Source organism: Ambystoma mexicanum, chromosome 6p (genome assembly GCF_040938575.1).
Source record: "Ambystoma mexicanum isolate Mex_15411 chromosome 6p, UKY_AmexF1_1, whole genome shotgun sequence".
NCBI classification, from domain to species: Eukaryota; Metazoa; Chordata; class Amphibia; order Caudata; family Ambystomatidae; genus Ambystoma; species Ambystoma mexicanum.
This window is the reverse complement of record NC_090935.1, coordinates 1,147,967,776-1,147,990,085: the sequence shown is the minus strand read 5'-3', so window position 1 is coordinate 1,147,990,085 and position 22,310 is coordinate 1,147,967,776. Positions and strand designations below refer to the sequence as shown.

The following is a 22,310-nucleotide window of genomic DNA, read 5'->3' as shown; positions in this document are numbered from 1 at the left end:
GCTCCTCTTACCAATATAACAACCAAGGGGTGAGAACGATCTAAGCTAATGGATGCTAAAAGAAATGCAAAACAATTCACTACACTAGTTGGATCACATGCACTGACCTGATGCTGCCTGAAAACCGAAAAGTAGCGTTTGGTAAAGGGAGACCTTGTGTTGCTTTCATTATCAATTGAAACACCCACTTAAAGTCCTATCAGACCGACAGCAGTGTGTGTTTGTTTAAAAGTTTGCAGACACTTTATAAAATGCCTTTAAGTCGTGATGACGTTTTCACGTATTCCTGAAATGCGTTAAATCGCCGTGACGTTTTCAGGTAGGACGTGTACGTGCTTAGGATGCAAATCATGGGGGAACTGGAAAGAGGATTCTACGCCGTGCACCGGCAGGTATTTTTTATTTTTATAGTGTAATTTTATAAGGCGCTTATGCATCTCGAAAGTGTTGAAGCGCCAGGTATATTTAGGCGCCGGTGGGTTTGTTTTTCCTATTTTGATTTTGGATGAACAACAGCGGATCTTTGTGTGTCATCTTGACTACTAAATATTACCCCAATTCGCCCCCCCCCCCCCCTCCTCCTCCCATCAAACAGAAGTGATGTATGGCCGCGCACGGCGGGGGAATTTCAGGGCAGATTAGTTTTTGTTGCAAATTTGGCTGCCAGCTGCATAGGACAGAATTCCTTCATTTCCCTGTGTTGTCTCACTGACAATATGCTTGCATGTTCATGTGCACTATGCTAGAAAATGCAGGTACCTACGTAGTCTTGCCAGCAAGATAACAATTGAGAATCTCGCCTTAAAGCTAGCGATACTGTAGGCAGAGGTCTTTATCTGTGGGGCGGCATTTTCTGGCTCTTGTTTGCTCATCCCATTTGTTTTCTTGGGAATCAATAGGCCATGAACATCACTGGGGTGGGGAGAGGGAGGCATAACTGTTGAAAGCAGGCATTGTACCTGCTCGGCACATTATTGCATTTGCTAGTTTTCTTTGACAAGTTTTAATTTTATTTGGAGCACCAAACCAATACTCTGTAATTTGTGTGGCCCTTGCTTTGTGTTTTATCACAGCCTATATTTATAAAGATGTTATGTTTGTCAAACTGGTTAAACCCAAATAAATGCTTCTATTATGCTGACGGCAGTTATTAAGAAATTAAACTGTGGGTTCATGGGTGCCAACTTTTGATTTTCATTAGAGGTAGAAATACCCCAACCCATCCCCTGGCCAAACACATTTTATAGCAGTTCCTTTTTTATAAGTATTGCAAAAAGTAATTCGATAGTTTTGCATATATAACATCTCGGCAAGGGTCGACCTGCTGAGCTACTCCGGTAGCCATCTACTATAGACTGAGACTATGCATCCCTTGATGTACTAAAAATGACTGGCTTGCCAACAGTACTTTGGGTGCACCAATTCCATAGAAGTGATGTAAAGTGGAATTCATGTTTATTTTCCTGCTGTGCGAGCCAGTCCTTCTGCTGAATGGGGCATTATAAGTTGCAGAGAAGCAAGGGGCCCTCGTTTCTGGCACGGCAGCAGAGTCTGCTTCTACTTCAGCACTCGCCGAACTGCAGTAAAAGCTAAATGGCTATTACTCGATGTTTCCGAGAGTTAGCTTGGTGGATTAAGCACTACTGTGTCGGATTCTATGTAAGATATGTAGATAAATGATTGGGATGCCAGCAGGCTGGACTTGTTTTATAGGCAGGGAATAGAAAGGGTAAAATCTAACCAGCTGATGCTCCTTTTCTCTTGCTCTAACATTTTTTTTGTCTCTCGTGACTAGTATGTCACGTTTTCAGGTATGTGCTCTCCAGTGCTCTGTTCTCTCTGCCAGCTGGGGTGGACTGGCCTATAGGGAACTTTGGAGATTTCACATTAGGACTCTGCACGCTAGGTACCTTTTGTATGTGGGGGAGGATGTGCGCTGACTGGCAGAGTGTAGTGCTCAAATATTGGTATGGTCAATCTGGTACATCCATAATATTTTTATTGTGCTTTTTCAATTGCAGGAACACACATTGGCTCTATCATATCATCCCGTTTAGGACAGCAAAGTCCTGAGCAGCAGTGGCACCATCAAATGGCACCATAAAAAATCCTGACATCTGTAGTAGGACTTGCCAAAGGTAAGGAGGCCCTTTTTTTTTTTTTGTAACTGTATTTTGCTGTGGGTGAAGGTGGGGCAATTTTAAAGGTATAGTTAGGAGTCACAATTGGGATTTCAAACCTATTTTTGAGGCTGCTCCTTTATGTGGGAGTCCTTTCTCATTGGGGGAGGTACTGAAAGTTCATGTCTCGTGTGGGAGTTGAATTTACAGTGCACTGTGTACTCTTTCCTGTTTTGAAGCGTTAGGTCCTACTTACTAGCTGATGCCTGCTGGGTTTAGCCCCTGCTCATCTAATCTTAATTTTGAAGTCTTAGGTAGACCCATGTAATCCTTGACTAACCTTCGTTTTAATTTCAGTATCATTGCTCCAAGTGTATTAACCCAACTACCTGTGTCCCAGCAAGAAAAATCCAGTGAAGCACTTGACCCAGTCACGCAGGCAGGCAAGTATTTCTTTTACCTATGTATCATTGGTTGAGTAGAAGTGCTGAAGGTTTATATCGTCCCTGTGCAATGTGCATCCAGGTGTGGTTTTCGCTGCCATCTGTGGGCTTGTCCAGGATCACACTTCAGAAATTAATTCGAGCTAGGACATCACGATCTGACACATTTTTTTGAGACTTGGATTAATGTGTATTTATTAATTTTATTTAATCCAACCAGTATTTCTGACCAATTTCTGCGAGGGGCTTTTTTCCCACCCATGCTTTTCACATGGCTCCTTTTGAATCTTGCATGTGGTCTTTGCTTGTTATCTTTTGGAGACTTCTATTTTTCCCACACAGTATTTCTGTCCCATTTTCTTTTGCATTGGCGTTTTTCCCCCCATTTATTTTCACATGTTTGGTTTAAATCTGTGCATGTGGTGTTGCCATTTGAAATCATTTTTTTTGTTGAGGCTTTTCATTTTTGAAAACGTGACATACAATAAAGATTCAGGCTCCTTTTTGAGATGGATCGTTGGTATTTAAGTGAAAAGATCTTTTTCACTGTACTTATGGGAGTAGGGTCGATTTAGAAAGACCACCATGTCTGCACAGAGCGGTCTTAAATCGAACTGTCATACTTGTCAAACCCCTGCCGCACAGAAATGCGCGCAGGGGATGACGGGCTCCGTGAGCCTCGGCGGAGTAGTCGGAGGTGAGTTTTGGACTCTGCGTGTGTGAGTCTATGTGGGGAGGATGCGTGTGTTGATGCAGGAAGGGGTGGTGGGTGGGGAAATCTGAGGTTCGGGGGGGTTAAACCACCGGTTAACGAGTGAATGAGCGTGAGAAGGTGGGGTGGCCAAGGAGGGGGCAGTAGGTGATATTTCTGGCATGTGATATATAAGCTGCTAAATATATTGGGGGTCTAAATGCGCCGGCAACGCAGGAAGGGGTGTCGCTAACTGGACGTGGTGGTGCTTCAAGAAACGCATATTTGTCTTGCAGATAGATACAAATTTCGTCTGTGACGATAGCCAGCAGTGTTACAGGCAAATGCGGTGAAGGTGCTAAGAACAAAAATACACAGAGGGACGCTGTCTTTTTACAACATTGGGAATAGGTCCAAAGAGGATTACTGTGCTTCGATCTATGCTCACAATACTAGCCACGAAGGCTTTTTGAAACAGTTATAATGTTGTTGTAAACTTTTAGTGAGGGGGGGGGGTCATTTTGCTGGGGGTTTTCAACTTGGCTTGGGACCCCTTGAGTGATCGGAGTGCGGTTACCCATTCGTCGCAACTGGCACCCTCTAAAATGTGCAAACTTAACCCTGGTGGATGTCTGCCCAACATTAATGGGGGAAATGAAAGGATATAGCCATTACATGTACACAGGTCATTTTCCCATAGTGATTATGCTTGGGTTTTCGAAATCACTCATTGGAAGGGTCACCCAATCACTTGTCGGGCAATCATGCTTTTGGACCATGTACCTCTTGATTTTAGATCTAAATATTGTAGGGGCAATCCAGAGGGTATGGACCTGGCGATTCTCATCTGAAATTCTGCAGGATTCGGTAATAAAGGGTAAAATTGATAGCAAAATTGCAGAGTTCTTTGAATTTAATCTGTGGCAAGACACATAAGAAAATATAACCTGGGGTGGGTTTAAAGCAACAATTTTCAGAGTCTTCATAGTAGTGGCTGCCTACAATAGGAAACAAAAAATGGTGTTAGAAATAGAGTTGGAGCAGGAACTCCAACAGATAATGGGGGGGGGGGAAATGGAAACAAAAAGAGGCCCCACCATTCAAAAAGCACATAGAAAAGTAAAGGGCAAGTTAAACCTGCTTCAAACAATAGAGGCCGAAAAATCCCCTCTATCTTTGGCAGATTTATTATGTCAAAGCTAATTGTGCCAGACAATTGCACCAAAGATTAGCTTTGCAAACTATTCAGTCGATCCAAACATCTGTAGGGGAATACAATAACGGAAACCATGCCTTTTATTCAGATCTTTACCGATCGGAATATCCAGATGAACAAATTCAGGCGACGTATTTGGGAGCAGTTTCCCACCATCGGATAACAGTAGACCGGGAACGTCTTGAGAATGATCAAACCAGAAAAAGTAACAAGGGATATACTTCACTGCACCTTGGATTTGGGTAAAGCAGGATCTGTCCGGCCACACTGGGACTGTGCTGAACAAATAGAACAGTTTGGGGAGTATAATCATTTTGATCAATGTTGACCCATTACTGAGATCGGGTGCTGGTTCCATCGGTTTAGTTTAGCACAGAGATTGTCTGTGAGCGCACCATAATCTTGACTCCTAGATATTGCACCAATTGGGGTGCCCATTTGAGTACCTGCAGTTCTGTGGGTTGTCTGGTTGCCTCTGATGATAGGAACATTTCGGACTTGGCCGCATTCAACCTTAGACCTGAATATTCTCCGAATTCCCGGACCACATTCAGCACCCTCCTCAGGTTAGTCTCCAGGTCCTTCACGTATAGCATTATGTCATCGGTGTAGAGAGTTCTAATCTCTGTTTTGATGGCAAGCGGTATCCCTGCTTTGCTGCATCTTGTCCTCAGTAAGTCGGCCAATGGTTCAATCACCAAGGCGGACAACAGTGGGGACAGCGGGCAGCCTTGTCGTGTGCCCTCAGCTAGCTTTTGCTGATGTCCCATTCACGCACACTCTAGGGTTGCGTGTAAAGTATACAGACCCAAGTTATAAAATTCAGGCCGAATCCGTAGCTGTTTAAGACTCTGAACAGGAAGGGCCCGTGTACGGTGTCAAAGGCCTTTTGCATGTCTAACGCCAATGCTACCCCCTCAGTGTCTCTAGGGATCTTAGCTAGTATATTAAAGCAACGGTGGACATTAGAGGCTGTGGACCTGCCCAATACAAATCCTGCTTGGCCTTCATGGTAGGGGGTTCAGGCGCATGGCCAGTATCTTCACAAATATCTTTGCATCAGTATTTATGAGGTATAGTGGGCGATAGGATCTGCATTCTTTGGGTCATTTCCCTGGTTTGAGCGGCAGGGTTATGACCGCTTTGCAGGTTGTGTCCGGTAGTTTGCCTGTTTCAAGTGCCTTGGTCCAAACCACGTGGAGGCAGGGTGCTAATATCTTTGCGAACTCCTTTATAGAATTGCGCTCCTAGCGCGTCCGAGCCTGGGGCCTTCCTGCCCGGAAGGACCTTTATGGCCTCCTTTATCTTGGTCAGTGGTTTGTCCAGGGTGTCTCTGGTTTCAGATCAGAGTGGGTATCTTAGACAGTTACCTGGCTATTTCCCCTTCTCTGGTGGTGCTTTTGGGGGGTGAGGGGGGGAGTACAATTTGGTGTAGAAGTCAAGAGTTCACCTATTTCCCTCTGGTCCGTGACCACGACTCTGTCCTCACGGTTATACATGGTATATTCGGGCTCCCCCCCACCCCCCCTTTCCCCATACCGTCTGTGCCAGCAATTTACTGTGTCTTTCTTGTTCACCATACTTCCTTGCGGTAGCTGGCCTGTCAAAATAGTGCAGTTCACGGTCTGCCGCTGCCTGGAATTCCTCTAGCTGTGCCTTAATTGCAGCTGCAGTCTGCACCGTTGGAGCCATCACATATTGTTCTGGAAGCTTGGCTATCGCTTCTTCTCTTCTCCCCAGATCCCTCTGTATGTCTTTGAGTATTCCCAGTTCTGTGGACATGGCGGTGCCTCTAATATAGGCCTTAAATGCTTGCCATAGGACTGCCTGACTGGGGACTGATCCATCGTTATTTTTGAAGAATTCTGTGATTTGTTGTGTCAAGCTGGTTTTGTATACCGGGTCAGCCAATGTGGTGGTTTTGAAGCGCTATGGGGTCTCTGTGGGGCAACTCTGGGGATAGTCAACGAGAGGAGTAACGGTGAGTAGTCGAGTAATATTGTAGTCTCTGATACCCAGCCCAAGACCCTCCTGTGATAACAGCCATTAGTCGACCCTGAAGTGTATGTTGTGGGCAGATGAGTAGAAGGTGTATGCTTGTTGTGACCCATGTAGTGATCGCCAGGCGTCTTTCAGGCCAAGCCCTATATGTGTGCGTATTACATGGACTGCGTTGGTCAGTGGTTTAGGGGTGCTCGTTGTACAGTCCATATCAAGTATTGTGTTGAAGTCCACCCACAAATAATGTGGGGCGTTGGGTATTTAGCGCATTTCTGAAAGACTGCAGTGTAATATTCGCGATCACGAATATTGGGGCCGTATATGTTGATGAGTAGGATTTCAGTGTTGCCACATGCACTATCACGTATCCGCCATTTGGGTCACTCTCTGTTGTGTGATGGGTAAATGGTAATGTTTTATGTATTAGTATCATAAACCGCCCCACCCCCTGGGCTCTTGTTAAGTAGGACATGTAATATCAGTGGTCCCCCCCCCCATCCCGGTGCAATCTATGGCCTGGTATCATAGTAAATGCTTTTCTTGGAGGTATGTTATCCGTGCTCCTATTCTATTGACATACACCATCACCTTCCTCGCTTTCACAGGCATTCAAACTCCTCTCTGCTGTGTTCTTGACAGTCATACAATATATTTCCTTCTTTCCTTTCTTTATACTCCGGTGTCTTAACACCCCAAACATCACTCTCTCCTCCCCCACCCCCCTCATAGTTCCCTGAAATTCAACTATGCGTATCACTCTACTCCTTCCCCCTCACCCAATTAACAAACTCATGCATTTGCATGTGGGGGGCCGCTTCAGTGGCAGCCAAGACCCGGGGGCCACATAATTTCCTATCTTAAATACGTTACCAGTACACATATTGAAACAAGACAATTAGTGATGTGCTGGCTAGTTGTCACAGGAAACTGATATCCTCCGGGAACAGCATCAAATATAACTTTGTGTTCATAGTTCCAAGTCCCTGCGATAGCTGGTTATCCACACATGTCTGGTACGTTCATCGGGGAGCGATTTGTGGTACCATCATCACCTCTGGGCTTCTGCTTATCAGGTAGAGGTATGTTCGCCTTCACAAAGTTGTCTGCCTCCTCCAGGAATGTAAAAAAAAAGTCTTATTTTTGTATTGCATGCAAAGTCTGGCTGTTTACAGAATTGCATAGGGTATCATGCTTTCTCTGAGCATCTTTTTAACCCCTGTGAATGACCGCCTTTCTTGCTGGACTGCGAGGTGTAGTCGGGGGGGAATATATGAATCACGTTAGATCCCATTCTTAATTCCTGTTTGTCGCTCCAAGTGCCAGGTCTCTGTAGTTCATAAGTCTCGCTATTATCGGCCTCGGGTAGGCACCTGGTTTCGGACGTGGGGCGAGTGATCTGTGTGCACGTTCAACGACAAACATTGCAGACCAACTGGGGTCTCCGAGCAATTCCTTGAGCAGTCCTTCAACGGCTAGCTCCGTTGGGCCCTTTAGTGCATCTTCCGGTACTCCTACTATACGTATGTTGTTGCGTCAAGATCTCGCTTCCAGGTCTTAACAGTTCCCAAATCTTTGGCCATATCGGTCACTGTGTTTCGCAATGCTTCAAGCGTGTCTTCTGTCGTGCTGATCCTTGTTTCTGCTTCAGTAATGCGGCTGGTAGCCTTTTCGAGCTGATTCCGGATCGATGTGACATTAGTATTAATGCCTTCAAGCTTGTCATTTAGAGCGGCAAAACCCTGTTGCATAGATGTGAAAACCGCCTGTAGGTCCATAGGGGTTGATGTCGTTGGTGACGAGGGAGATACTGCATGGTCTGAGCCATTGCTGCTCATGGTGTTTGCCTTAGCGATAGGGTTTGTGGATCTGTCTATTGTTCCCCCTTTCTTGGCCACTTCTCAGGCCCTGCGTCGTGTGGTGGCGAGGAACTTGTGGACACTTCTGCAGATGTGTCCTTTATCTCTGTGCGGAGTTTGGGTCTGGCGTGGTATTTGGATTTGTAGAGCGCATACCTGAGCGTGGTATGTAGGGTGGGGGGGGGGGGTTAAATTACATCAGTGTTTCATAGGTGTATATCATGCCTCTTCGACCGTGTTACTCTTGCTTCGTGACATTAAGTTTGTGTCTCTGCTAGTGGCAGTGAGCCTGTGGCTTGCCCCTAAAGCGTAACTAATGCGCTTTTGTGAATGCTGTTTGCAGCATGTTGTGTTGCGCTCTTTCAGTGCGTGGCCAGGTGATATGTAGACCTGGGTGATGCCCATGCAGTCCATGCAGGTATCTCTCTTGCTCCGATTGTGCACAGTGTTAACCCTGATGGGGGCCGGGGATTTGTCTGGTATCCTTTTGTTGTTCCAGTGTTTCACATGCCATTGTTTGGTTGCTCGGGCTGGTTGATTGTTTGTGCTGCTGCAGAACGCGCGCCCGCCTTGGTCCAGAACATTATTGTTTCTGTGTTACTCCATAGATTGAGCCCCGAGCCTGGACACAGCGGTCTGTACAATAGAGAGCTGGTGTTCCCAGACAGATGTAGAAATGTATGCTCTCATTGAACCCCCCCCCCCCAACCCCCTGGTGGGCTCCAGTGCGGTGAATATTTGCATATCACTATGAGCACGCAGGCTATGTGAGGACAAGGTGTGTCGAGGTGACACGTGTAGCACAGTATTTGCCCTTGTGGCTTCTCCGTTCAAGCTTTCGGTACGGTGTACCAGCTATTGTTCCTGCAAATGCCTGCTAACCCCCACGGTCAACAATGGAATGGATTGCCCAGTTACGCCTTGTAGCGGGCAGGGTGTGGGATGTTAAGGCCCCAGGGGCCTCATGATTGTCACTTGCCCGCCTTGGCACATGTCCGTCTGGATAGTCTTTCCCCCTCCACCCAGCCATTTTCTCGCTCTCGTGGTGGCTGTGGCTCCTCTCCGTCATCCGCTGGCATAGGCGGTGTAGGATCCTTATTCCTTGCGGGTCCGTATAGCGGTGTCCGTGAGGGAAATTGGAGAGCCAAGCGTGTTCTGGTCTACGCTCAGCAGGTGGGGGTGTCTTCAGGTGACTTTCGCAGTTCCTGTGTCCGGAGGTTGTTCCGGCGTCTCAGGGGGCAGGGGAGTGTCATTGACGGCAATTCAAACTGTCCCCATCCAGTTCGCAGCCTCCATGCCTCACTGCCTTGGTTTGATGTTAGGAGCGGGATCAGCGCCAGTACGTCTGGTCTCTTCTTTGGTGTCTGCGATGGGCAGGGCCTGCGAGGGCTTCGGGACTCCACAGTAGGCCGCTCGGGGCTGCGCAGATTGTCTGCTGTATGTCCGGACCTGTTGTTTGAATTCATGGGATTAGTTTTTTTTTTTTTTTTTTTGTGCATATGGGTAGCCAGCACCGTCGTACATCTTCATGTTGATTTCTTTCAAAAACCGGGGTTTGTGCAAGTTATCGGTCCTGGTCCCCGCCGTGCCCTCGGAGCTCATGCTCAATGCTGCATTCAGCAGTGTGCGCAACAGCGACCCGTCTTTGAAATTGTTAACAACTTCCTAAGTTCCCACTGCCCGAAGTGGGAGCTGTGTGTTGGTATTTGCACGGATGGTGCTCCTTCAATGTCTGGGGCTAGAGTTGGATTAAAATTAAAAGTGTTGGCAGTAGCTCCATATGTATTGTGCTGCACCATTTCAGCTGTAGTGGATAATTGATGGCATAGTAGCGATGCTTGGTGGAGTGGGGTTTGAGGGGTGTTGGGTGCGCTTCTGACCCTTCTGGAGGATAGTTCCTGGCTGCTAAGGTGTCATATATTTTTCTTCCCACAGTAATGATCACTTGGGTTCTGTCCCTGCATACCCCTATTTCTAGTCCCTATAATTTCATGTACATGTTACTGTCCGCAAGCTGGGACTCTCTAAGGTTGGTATTTACATTTAAGAACTGAAACAGGTGCTTGGCTTTGGACACACACAAAGGTACAAGAGCTCTGCAGTTAAGAACGTATTGCCTCTCCAGAACACCTACCATTTTATTAGTGAGCAGATGGAACTAGTTGAAGCCACAATAAGTCTTGGAGGAAGTTACCAAGCACCAAGAGACGCTTCACTTACAAATATGGACACATCAGACAGGAACATCCATAATGAGCCCACTATAAATTGATGGTTTTAGGTACAGACAAGTTTCACAAATACTTGGACCATACTAAATGTACTTTATTTATTTTTTTCTTCTTGTTTTAGGCAATAATTAAAATCATGGCACTGTGCTTTCTTTGATTCCAACAATTCTCTGTGCATTTGAGAATTCCTGGTGAAGCTAAAATTGCTGATAGAGGGGCTTGATGAAAGTAGAAGAGGCATTCTTTTGTGAAGAGAATGATTCTAAAGCAGTAGTGCTTTTCCAGTCAGCAGGTAAGCAATGTGTGTTTATTTTTTTACATTATTTCTTTTGGTCGATCTATTTGTTTGTGGGAGAAGGGTGGCTCTGACTTTTTTACACATACAGACGAGTGCTGCACAATGCCCAGCTCTGTTTTACAGCATCTGTTAATTGTAGAGTAACTCTCCAAAGTATAGATGGTGTATATGATTTCTCTTCTGTTATTTGGCATTTGTAGAGCGCCTTTTACCATTGATATGATCTCAAAGCGATATAACACCCTCAGGAACCGTAGTCCAGGTCAGAGTATGTGTGCAGCTAGACTGAGTTGTGGGTAGCTGCATGGGGCGGGAGGGAAACAATTAAGGAGCGCAATAATAAGCAAACATTGAAACCAAGGGGACGGATAGGATTGCCCTTAAGGGGAGTTGCTTACCCCAATGTACAGCTCAAGCAAAAAGTCTGTTGTATTGATAGTCACATTTTGAAGTTTTAACTTGCCTTTTTCATACCCGCAGCCAAGAAACAGTGCATTGAGACACAGAAAACATTTGACGAAGTAATTAAAACCTATTGTGATGCAGAGGGTCTAATTCAGGCTTTTAAAAAGGCAGAGGAGGAAAAGCAGATACTGGTGGAATCTGGGAAGTGCTGCGTGAACTACAAGAAGAAAAAAATGCAGTGGAAAAAAAAGAAAAGAAAGCCAGGAGAATTATATTGTTAAAGCTAATGGGTGGAAACTTGACTTCCCCCAACTTGGTACTGTTCACAGTTGGTCATAAAAGCTGGAAAACTGTTCTTCATCATTACTCCCTCAGAACCCGCCTCTGTTACTGCACCTGGACAATTGAAAGACAGAGCAGTAAATCGACATATGTCTCTGTGTAATGTTGCAGTTACCAAAGATGTAGCTGCCCAACAGCTACAAAATATTGGACTATCAAGTAAGTCAATTGTCTGCAACAAAGATTTGTCGGGCAGCTCTAATTTGACAATCTTCTCAACAGTGTGTCCTTGTTACAGTATGACGGTCATGCCTGTTTAGACAGTGAAACGACACCCAGATGTTCCCATACCTGCTCAATCATTCAGATTACGTTTTTTAAAAAAACACGGAATTGGAACATCACCACAACCGATTTTGGTTGCTACTGTAGCTCACATGCTGCTGTGTGAAACTGAAGATGCAAGTGCTCTTGTGTGTAGAACTATACAGTTGATTTGGTGAATTTGTAGGTTGGTGCCAACTTGTAAATGGTACATGTTTTTGTGCTATTGTGTATTGTCTATGATTTCAGAGTCAGCGGGTTTCTTGGGTGTGGTGAATGGTCAAACTAATTGTTAGCTGCTCATAGTGCTATTGGGTGAAGTGACTGTTGGCAGTCTCGTGCAGGTAGACAAAAATGATTCTGTTTAGGTCACTGAAAGTGTGTATTTTAGTGCAGTGAGTTTATTGGGTGTTATGACATGCTAGCTAGGGGTGAGAACTGAAATGAGGGAGTTTACAGGTTGGTTTGTGACATTGTGGGGATGGATTTGAAGTATTAAATTGGCAAATTAACGGCATTTGAGAGCTCTAGCACAGAAGGCAAAGATGGAATGTGACAGCTGCAAATTCCCTTGAGGTTTTCCAGTACGCTATCCAGAAGTCTAAATCGACTCACCTTATACCACTAATCTTTCACACAAGGGATACATCCTGGGATTATTAAACTCTTTTCCTAAATATTTTTGAAGCATCATAAAGTTGTCATGGAACCATCCTGGAGTAATATCCCACCCATCATGATGTTGTCATGAGGGCCATCCTGGGATAATCCCCACCCATCCTAAAGTTGTCATGGTTAGGGAGGGGGGGCATATTGGAGTAATCCCTACCCATCCTGAAGATGTCACGGGGGGCCATCCTGGAATAATCCCCACCCATCCTGAAATTGTCATGGGGGGGGGGGGGCATCCTGGAGTGATCTCCACCTGTCCTGAAGTTGTCATGAGGTCATTCTGGAGTAATCCCCACACATCCTGAAGATGTCATGAGATCATCCTGGAGTAATAGAAGATCATCACTGGAAGTAATCAGCACTCATCCTGTAATGGTTTCTGTGATAACTCGAGTCATCTCATTTGAATATTTTGCAAGGCATAAAATAAGTGGTATCCTCGCAATTTGCGATATAATAATGCTCTATATTGCAAACAATCGTGTCGCACCAACTGCGATATGATTTCCACAGCAAAAAAAAAAAAAAGAATGTGCCTTTTTTTAAAGTTCTGCCTCTGTACACAGCGTGCACTGCAGGCAAGGCAGAAACACCCGGGCTGGGCTCAAAAGATTGTATCAAAATGAGCCCAGCCCGGATGCAGCGTCATCACGACGTTAGAGGAGGATCTCGGCCCCCCTCTCGCACTCTGGCTTCAACTTGAGGTAAGGAGGCAGAGGGAGTCGCTGAGTGCTAGGCGAGGTTTGGGTGGGGGAGCCGGGCCCTTTAGATTTGAAATGTGTTTGGGTGCTGGGCGTAAGTGTAAGCAGTGCTGGGTAGTGCTGGGTGTAAGTGGCTGACGATAATATTTCCCTGCCTGTTCGGGAAGGAGAAATCTTATCGTCAGCCACTTGCTAACACCCAGCACCCACCGTAATAACTCAGCCTACTGCTTGTAGAAGGCAACTGCGTTCTTACGGCAGGTGCCGGGTGTTAGAGAACAGCCACTCTCTAACGCTCAGCACCCGTCGTAATTGACTGCTGCTTTTGATTATCTGAGCCAGTTGGTGGCTTTAACTAGGCCTGCCTTCCACCACTCGATAAGCACTATGCATGTGACTTTCCCTGAAGTCCTGTTCAAAGCATTGGCAAAGCAACAATTTTTGGCCTTGAAAGTAATGGGCATTTGCCAGGCACTGCTATTAGATATCCTGGCCCTTCACCATTTTGCTACCATCAATGACTAGTTAGTACTACAGCAAACGGTTGGCTTTGCCAATGCTTATATTCCTTAATCTATTTTCTATCGCCTCTGAAGTACAATTCCAAGTTTACCTTTCTGTCTGTTATGTATATTCAGACACTATGTTCTTGTCCCCTGAAACAATGGCTAATAGTGTTGTGTATTGATTCTGTGTTTATAGAGTACTAGAGCCTTGCTTGGACAGTGCCTTTTATTTTGGCCCTCACAGCACTATTCTTTGGAAGCTTGCACTGCTGATCCACAACTCTGGGAAGTGCAACCTGCCTCAGCCTCTGCTGCCAATATACATGTGATGAAGGTGTTGATGTGAGCTGAGTTACACGTTTGGACGTTTTCACATTGAAAGAAGCCTTTGCTCTCCTCCTTTTGTACTACTTCTGGCCAGTATTGGATTTCACCCCAAATAGTAGATGCTACTTTTCGCTACATGTGGACCTCTGGGATCACCCTTCCACCTGGCCCCCTAACACTAAGGAAATATTCCTGCTATTTAGATAATTTATTTTGATCTTTTCTGACTTCCAGTTTGTCACAAACTCCTTATAGCTGCTGTCTTCATCTTGAGCAGTTGAGTGATGCAGTCAACTGATGGGCCTTTAATGTTTAATTGTTTTTAGTCATGGCCACCTCAAAACCACATACTGTGAATTTGGCCACAGCTTTGGGGTAGCAAAGGGGGGGGGGGGGGGGGGTGTGTGTGTGTGTGTGTGTGTGTGTGTGTGTGTGTGTGTGTGTGTGTGTGTGTGTGTGTGTGTGTGTGTGTGTGTGTGTGTGTGTGTGTGTGTGTGTGTGTGTGTGTGTGTGTTTTTTTTTAGTTAAAATGTACACTTTGTGCAGAGTTTCAAACAGATTTGCTTTCTATGAGGAATTTCGGAGCCTTGTTGATTTCTGGGATCAGTGGCTCCCAGGTGAAAGTAAACACACTATGCAAGCGCCTGGAAACGGAGCAACACCGAAAATTCAAGAAATCTGGGAAGCAACGCAGTGCTGTGGACCTTTATCGCCACACTCCAATTGGTGAGTTGGTGAAGATTTTTCCTAGAGTTGTGCTTAGTTTGAGCAATTGCAAGCTGCTTTTGACAGTCATTGATTCTTATGATTTTTAATTTGTTAAAACAGGGAGAGCTTTGGCTACAGCAGAGGGTCAGCATAGACTCACTGTGGGCAAGCTAATGGATATCCTTTATACAATGGCAAAGGAGGACCTTTCTATTAAATAGTTTTCTGCATTGGCTGAGTAGGAGAAGCATCATGGTGTTGACCTGGGCTCCACGTACACTAATGCTGTAACAGGACGAGTGCTTACAATTTGTATTGGACGCTACCTTGAGGAAGAACTATTTAATGTTATCAAAACTGCTGATGTTTTTACTGTTTTAATGGATTGTAGCACAGGTAGCGGTGTAATGGAAAATTAGTTGGTGTATGTTATATATGAAAACCCACAAAGTGGTGAAGTGGATGTTTCTTTCTCAAAATAAAATCAGTTGGTGATGGTCGCAGTGAGGGATTGAAAAAACTTCTATTGGAAGTTCTAAATGAAACGGGACTCTCCTTAAAGAAAATGGTGGGTTTTGGGGCTGATGGGGCAGCTGTTAACTTGGGTGTGAAGTGAGGTCTTGCTGCGCTGCTCAGACAAGACATTAAATGGCTGGTCTGTCCATTGTTTTTCTCACCGTTTTGAATTGGCTGTGAAGGATGCATTGGACAAGACTTACTTCAGTGATGTGTCCAATATGTTAATGCAATTGTTTTATTTGTATCAAAAAAGCCCCAAAAGGTTGCGTGAATTGCGTGCTCTGGGATTAGCCATGGAACAGTATGTTAGGAAAGCTCATGGGACCCATTGTGTGCAACATAAATGACTTGCTGCTCAGGCCCTGAATACATCTTTCCCTGTTTGTGCACATTTAGAAAGTATGGCAGCCGATCCAAGCCATGACCAGGCAAAAGCCAAGGGAGTATTGCAGCTTTTAACACGGTTTCAGATGGTATGCCATCTGCTTTATTTTTGGAGCAGATGCTGCAACCCCTTGCTAGATTTTCTCTTGCTCTTCAGAAGGAAGTGATTGAAATGCCAGAACTCATTAGCTCTATTTCTACTTTAAAAATGACTCTGCAAACCTTAAGGGGAGAGACTGCCTTGGTAGGAAGTGAGCTTGATATTCTTACAAGTGAGGCCCACAAATTATGGTATGGAACCTGCGAGTCCATTTCCTATCGTGGAATCCAACTAACACATGTGAGTGCTCAAGTTCTGAACAGTTTCAAGCAACAGTGTAAAAATTATGTCACAAACATTGACAAATCTTGTGAAGATAGATTGTCCTTTACTAAGGACAGTATTTACAACTGTGCAAAAGTGTTAGACACAAGAGTATGGCCATCAGTTAAGAGTTGGAAAAATATGGAAATAATGAAATTGTTAGAATGGCAGAACACTTTTCTGATTTAATTGTTGACTAGTTTTTCAGTAGCAAGTCCTGGAACAATTCTGTCTGAGTGGCAAGAGTTTAAAGTATTTGCACAGAACAACCTTTGTAAACTGCCACCAAAAGAGATCTGGGTGAAACCGGCAACCTTCTAAGGCACATCATTTCCCCTGCTTGTGGAGCTCTAAAATATTGAGGTTTTTCCCTGTGTCCAATGCAGTTGTAGAACGCTGTTTTTCCTGCATGAGCAAAGTTAAAACTGACTGGACGGCATCCCTATCAGAAGAGACTGTTGAAACACTCATTCGTATTAAAAAGCAGGGCCCTTCTCCTGCAGAGTCCAAATCCAAAAAGGCTGTGATTTATTTTTTTAGCATGAAACTAAGACGTCCTGGTGTTGCCGATGATGACATAAAGGCTTACCTCTCCCAAAAAGAACGGATCATGCACACCAAGCATGTCTCAAGACACAGATTCTTAGTCCTACACATTCATTTTAAAATGTTTTTCCGAATTGTAAACCAAGTAAAGTTGCTTGTGACTTTATGCCAACACTTGCTATATGTTAACTTGATATAATAAAATAAGAATTGCATGCACACACTAGTCTTTAATTGATGTCTTGTTAACAATATGAAGGACGTGGCACTGTGCTGCAACACTGACTGCATAACCCAGCCACACATCCTTGAACTGAAAAATGTTTTTTTTTAGCTTTATTTGTTTGGCCAATCATGCAGCGAACCTTTACATTTTACAGACATTGCACTGATGTTATACTTCAGAGGTACATAGAAACCATTTCTGCATTCTTGCTAATTATATCTTGGGGTACAACTAATTCTGGTGACATTCAATATTACTACAAAATTGCTAATCAAATTTAGTTCATTTGCTAATCAAAAAAATGTTCATTAGCAAAATCTGCTAATCAATTTTTGAAAACTGATTTGTCCCTGAACTAGCCATGGATGACGCTAGGATGGAGTTACCGGATGACTCCAGAAGGATTCCAGGAATATCTTCCTTTTTGACCTGGTAGTTTAGAAGCATCTTAACTCTCAAATATTTTTACAAATGAGGTACCAGGTCACTGTAGTCAGTGCTCCAGATAAGATTTTTGAGGTGGGGGTATTTTACGCATGATTTTCAAATTGGAGAATAAATGCAATTTCAAGAGTAAAAATGAGTTTTCTCCTCTGCAAGAGTGTTAAACGGATCCAACACATAAAACGAATGCATATGTCAAATCAGACCTGTACACCAAAAGAGTTGTAGATCAAAATTGTCTGGCTTTCCTTTAACCATTTTATGACACCTGTGGAAAATATTCTGCCATAAAATAACTAGTAAGTACATGCTATATACGCAGCTTGGTTTCAAAATTCTGGAGCCTAGAAACTTTGTTAAGAACTAATATAGATAGAGACTAATGTATTTCCCGCAACGGGAGTGCGAGTAAGCAAGGGTTAGAGTACCGGGGCATCTAACTTCATTACTCACTGTAATGAGACTATTCTAGTGCAGCTTCAATGTTACAATCAGTTAACTCTCTCCTTTAAGTCTGAAACACCGACTTCTTGCAGATCCTGAAGGTTCTAGAAAGTGAAAAAATGGCATATGGTGTGCAATGAAAGACTCCATATCGTAGCATAACAGGACATTGCAGAGTGTGAGGCAGTACTCTGGACGGCCCAAGCAATTTCAGTGGCTGGGAGTAACAGGGGAGGAAATGTAATGTTGGCTCTACCACAGTTAGTCCGCTGTACTAGTATCTCTGGTGCACTGACTGGCTGGTGAGACTGTCTGCCTGTCAAATCAAGTGTTGCGAGACTGGGGGAGGACCAGTGCAGCAATAATGCAATTCTATGTAGCAGTATTGGAGCCACTAGCAGAGGAGCACCATGATACACCAATTTGTCCCTACACTTGTGAAAACTGCCCTATTGTAAGGGTGTAAACGTAATCACTTATAAGCACTCCAATGTTTGCAGTTGAAGTCAGGGTGAGATTACATTATTTGCCCAGGATCACACATTTGCGCTAAACTGGGATTTTAACCAACTCTTTCTATTTGGGCACGGCCACCTTCTTCCACGCTTTACTTGGAACAAATATTAGGTTTTGGGTGTCAAGACCTACAATAATACTGCTGTACAGCGTTTACTTGCAAAATACACAAATTGCATAGTAAAGCATCATGACAACATGTAAATCCTTGTAGCAGCATGTTAAATATCAGTGTACCTTATTTTCCAAATCCTGAATGGAAAACTATAAGATGCAAAAGGCAAAATCTATTTACCCACTTTATTTTCAGCGCTTTAAGACTCACAATAAAATAAGTTGTCATAAACTCACTTAGGTTTGGAGATTCATCACAAACCTGTAGCGTGTTGTTATGTATAGTTTAAGAACATTCAACTAAGGACATCAAAGCAAACTTTACTTTTTAGCATATGAAGCTATTAGACGTTATGGGTATGAACACATTTTCAAAGGGTGCTTTATTTTGTTGCTCGCTTTACTGTCCACAGATTTGCAAGTGGACTTGTGGTCTTTCAGTTGGAAATTCACCATCATGCATAAGAAAGGCTATGCTGCAGATGACAAAAGAAATGTGTTGTGAGTTAATCAGGGACTCAGCCTGTGTGTCTCAGGGGGGTTCTGACTGGAAAACCGGCAGTTGCTTGATCAACCGACCTGAGCAGATAGTAGATTTGCCTCAGAAGAAACAAAATACACCCAGAAGTATGTTTCTGATCCTTTGAACTGTTAAAGGGCACGGAAGCCCAACCCCTCAGCTAACATTTCGGGGGAGCTTCAGCCCGGCCTGCTCCCATACATTACCGGGAGATTAGATCAGATAGCAGCTAGCCAACTGCTATCTGATCTAAACTTCCATGCCTGGGCTGTCATAGAGCAAATAAAAACGGAATTTAAAAGTGCCAGCAGCAAAAGGGCAGGATGCTCACCTGGCTGGTGTGTTCTGGTGTGGCCACTCCTGTGGCGTTTGTGGCCTCCTCTCAGCTGCGAGCCCAAGGCTACTCTTCCTCTTCAGAGAAGCGCTAAGGACACGTGCGTTTCTGGAAATGGCTCCCAGAGCGGAGGAGGCGGGTTGAGCCCTGGATACATGTCTCAGAGATACTTCGCTACAGTACCATCTGGTGGTGGAAAGTATGTTTTTTTTTTAAATGAATAAATACAGCGTACAAGGTGTCAAGACCGGTGGGGGGGTCTGTACTTCCGCTCTCTATATGGTAGAGGAGAGGCACAGAAGACCCCAGCCAAGATTCTCGATTACGGTAGCTATGGACGAGCAATCAAGGCCTAGCTTCTCAGGAGGTGATGCAGGCTGGTTCTTAAGTACAGTGTATCCCCAAGCCCCCACAAAGGAATGTCCACACACTGTATTACTGAAAACACAGTCTTTATATAATTAATATTCAAGGGTTATGTACACTTATCACAACAACGCACTTTGTGCTCAGGAAAACCAATAATGATAAATATCTACAATTCTAAAGTGGTACCACTAATATTAGACCTCATAACAGTGCATTCACAATACTGTAGCAATGGCACGCAGATCCATAAGCAGGAAACCAGCAAATAGAGAGAGGAGAGATAACAGAGGGTTGAAACAATAGGCAGAATACTGGCCCCTACCACTGGACACAGTTCTGTGTGGAGATCCCCCCACCTGGGCAACCTGTAAAATAAAGAGATATAACACAAGCCCAGTCCATATATTGTTCAACAGTCTTATTCTCTCCTACAATGTTTTTACCCCCCCAATGTACCTGGTGGAGTCGAGTTCTTCGAAGAGGCGTCGACAGATCCTTCTTGAATGACCCCCTTTAAAGCAGGAGTCACGGATCGTCGAGAGGCGTCGAGAGACGTCGAAGACCTCGGGGTTCGGCGACGGGGAATCGACGGCCCTTCTTGAATGCCTTCCCTTTCAAGCGGGAGGCACGGGGCGTCGAACGTCCGTCGACAAACGAGGTAGAACGATGTCGAAGAGGCGGCAGCTTCGTCCGAGCGGTGCTCGTCGGCGTCGGGGCGTCGGCGTCCTGCAAGGCGGAGGTGTGCGGGGCACCTCGATGACAATAGTTCTGGACCGCAAAGATTGTAGAGACGGGAGCCCAGCAAGGGCGTCGAGTCGCTCGAGTCTTTGGGGTCGTGAGGTGGCGGGAAACCCACCGGCGGATTCTCCTCGGCGCGTTGGTCGTCCTCGACTTTCTCCGGCAGGACAAAAGCGGACGAGGGAGTCCTTCGAGTCAAATGTTCTTAGGCAAGGAGCGGACGGCTCCGGTCGTCGGCGGCTCGGCGTCAAGTGGTTCTCCCGGCTGGGCAACACAACCTCGACGGGCCTCCAGCGGTTGCACAGACCTGCGAACCCTGGTCGACGGCAATGGACTTCGACAGCGTCGATGTCCGGGTGCTTTACTTCGGTCTCCTCGGCAGTCCCCTTCTCCGGTCGGCAGCCTTTCGATGGTCTGGCGTCCAGGGAGCTTCGGCGAAGATTCAGCGGTGCTCGATGGTCCCTCGGAGCACGGGAAGAGGGCGCCTTACCAGGTCCTCTCTCGGGTCAGTCCTCGACGATTTCGACAACCTTCAGTTCCGTCGAAGCAAATGCCACAGCAAGTCTTCTTCTTCCAGCTGGACGTCGAGGATCAGCAAATCCAGTTACTCTTGAGTGGAGACTCAGCTTCTGGATGCTTCTGAACAATTTCCAGTGGTGAGAGGTCCCCAGATATACTATTCTGTCTCTCATCCACACTGCTGGCACACACACAGCAGCCAATCACACAGAAGGGCATTCATGCAGTCAGTCCGCCAATCAGGCACACAGTGCATTCAGGCCACACTCCTCCCTTTCAGACACTCACAACAAGGAATGTGGATTGGGACAAGTACCCAGCCATTCAACACTACACACTGCATTCAGGCCAGTTTCGGGCAGGGCTGTCTCAGTCTTTGTCTCTCATGCCAGAAACCAGACAACCACAACAAGGAGTGTATATTGGTCACACACTCCATTCACCCAGGTCCCACCCACAGGAGGTACCCACAACATACAGTCACTGGGAAGGCTCCAGTCAGTCTAGCTGGGCCTTCACAACAACACCATATATGGAACTTCCACCCAACAGCCAGTCAGGGGGAAGGGACAGAGTCAGGGCTTCCCAGGACTTTGGGAAAAACAAGATAACAGGCAATAGAAAGCAAGAGGCCACAGGGGCCATCTTGTTTCCTATCAGGAATCAACTGATTCCAATGGCAGGGCCTGGGTATCCCAAAATGGAGGACACCCAGAGCACCTGTCAAATTCAGCATGGAGCTGCCACCAGCCCATACTCTGCTCTGTGGGCCACCCACAGGTGCCCAAAAACATACACTAGGGGCACAGGGTTGTACCCCTACCCATGGGTGCCATAAGGGTATCCCATGGGTCTGTTCACCAAACCAAAAGAGAGCTGCACTGCCAGGAGTCCCTCATGGACTCCTGGGCAGAAAACATGACAGAACACACGGTAAAAACAGAAAAAGGACAAGGATTCAGAGGCCCTGTCCCTCAGATGCATTTCCGGCATCACAGTCGCCCCCCCCAGACTGAGGTGGAGGGTGCCTAATCTCCCACGGGATAGACACCCTCATCCAGACGGTCAACATACCTTCTGGAAAGGCCATCTGCATTATCGTGACTCTTCCCTGGTCTGTGCTCTATGGTGAAGTCTAGCCCTTGTAGGCTAATCGACCACCTGAGCAATTTCGGATTCTCACCCTTCATCTGCATAAGCCACTTCAGGGGCTTATGATCTGTTTGGACCTTGAAGGTGGACCCCGTAAGGTAGGGCCTAAAACGCCTAAGGCTCCAAACTATACTAAAACATTCCTTTTCAACAGTAGCCCACCTAAGTTCTCTACCCTTGAGTTGTCTACTGATGAATATGAGAGGATGTTCTCTCCCTTTGTCATCTAACTGGGACAAGACAGCTCCAATTCCGGTGTCGCAGGCATCCGTCTGGACGATAAAGGGTCGGCTGTAGTCAGGCGCACTCAACACAGGTGCCCTACACAGACTTTCTTTCA

At 45.5% G+C, this 22,310-nt stretch overlaps 1 protein-coding gene and 1 long non-coding RNA gene across 4 annotated transcripts in view; one reads left to right on the top strand and one right to left on the bottom strand.

The window, feature by feature from the left end:
- Positions 1-219, bottom strand: part of LOC138510246 (zinc-regulated GTPase metalloprotein activator 1A-like) — a 1,057,423-nt gene extending 1,057,204 nt beyond the window's left edge. The window contains exon 1 of one of the 3 annotated variants that reach the window (XM_069625760.1): positions 108-219. In XM_069625760.1, coding sequence (XP_069481861.1) covers positions 108-169 — 62 coding nt within the window. In that variant the 5' untranslated portion in view covers positions 170-219. The remainder of the gene's footprint in view (positions 1-107) is intronic. The other 2 variants (XM_069625761.1, XM_069625762.1) reach the window with 2 other exon arrangements.
- Positions 220-307: 88 nt separating this feature from the next.
- Positions 308-22,310, top strand: part of LOC138510245 (uncharacterized) — a 34,422-nt gene continuing 12,419 nt past the window's right edge. Inside the window, exons 1-5 of the long non-coding RNA XR_011280350.1 lie at positions 308-392; positions 2,022-2,138; positions 2,478-2,563; positions 10,680-10,850; positions 11,337-19,430. This is a non-coding gene — a long non-coding RNA (uncharacterized lncRNA). The remainder of the gene's footprint in view (positions 393-2,021; positions 2,139-2,477; positions 2,564-10,679; positions 10,851-11,336; positions 19,431-22,310) is intronic.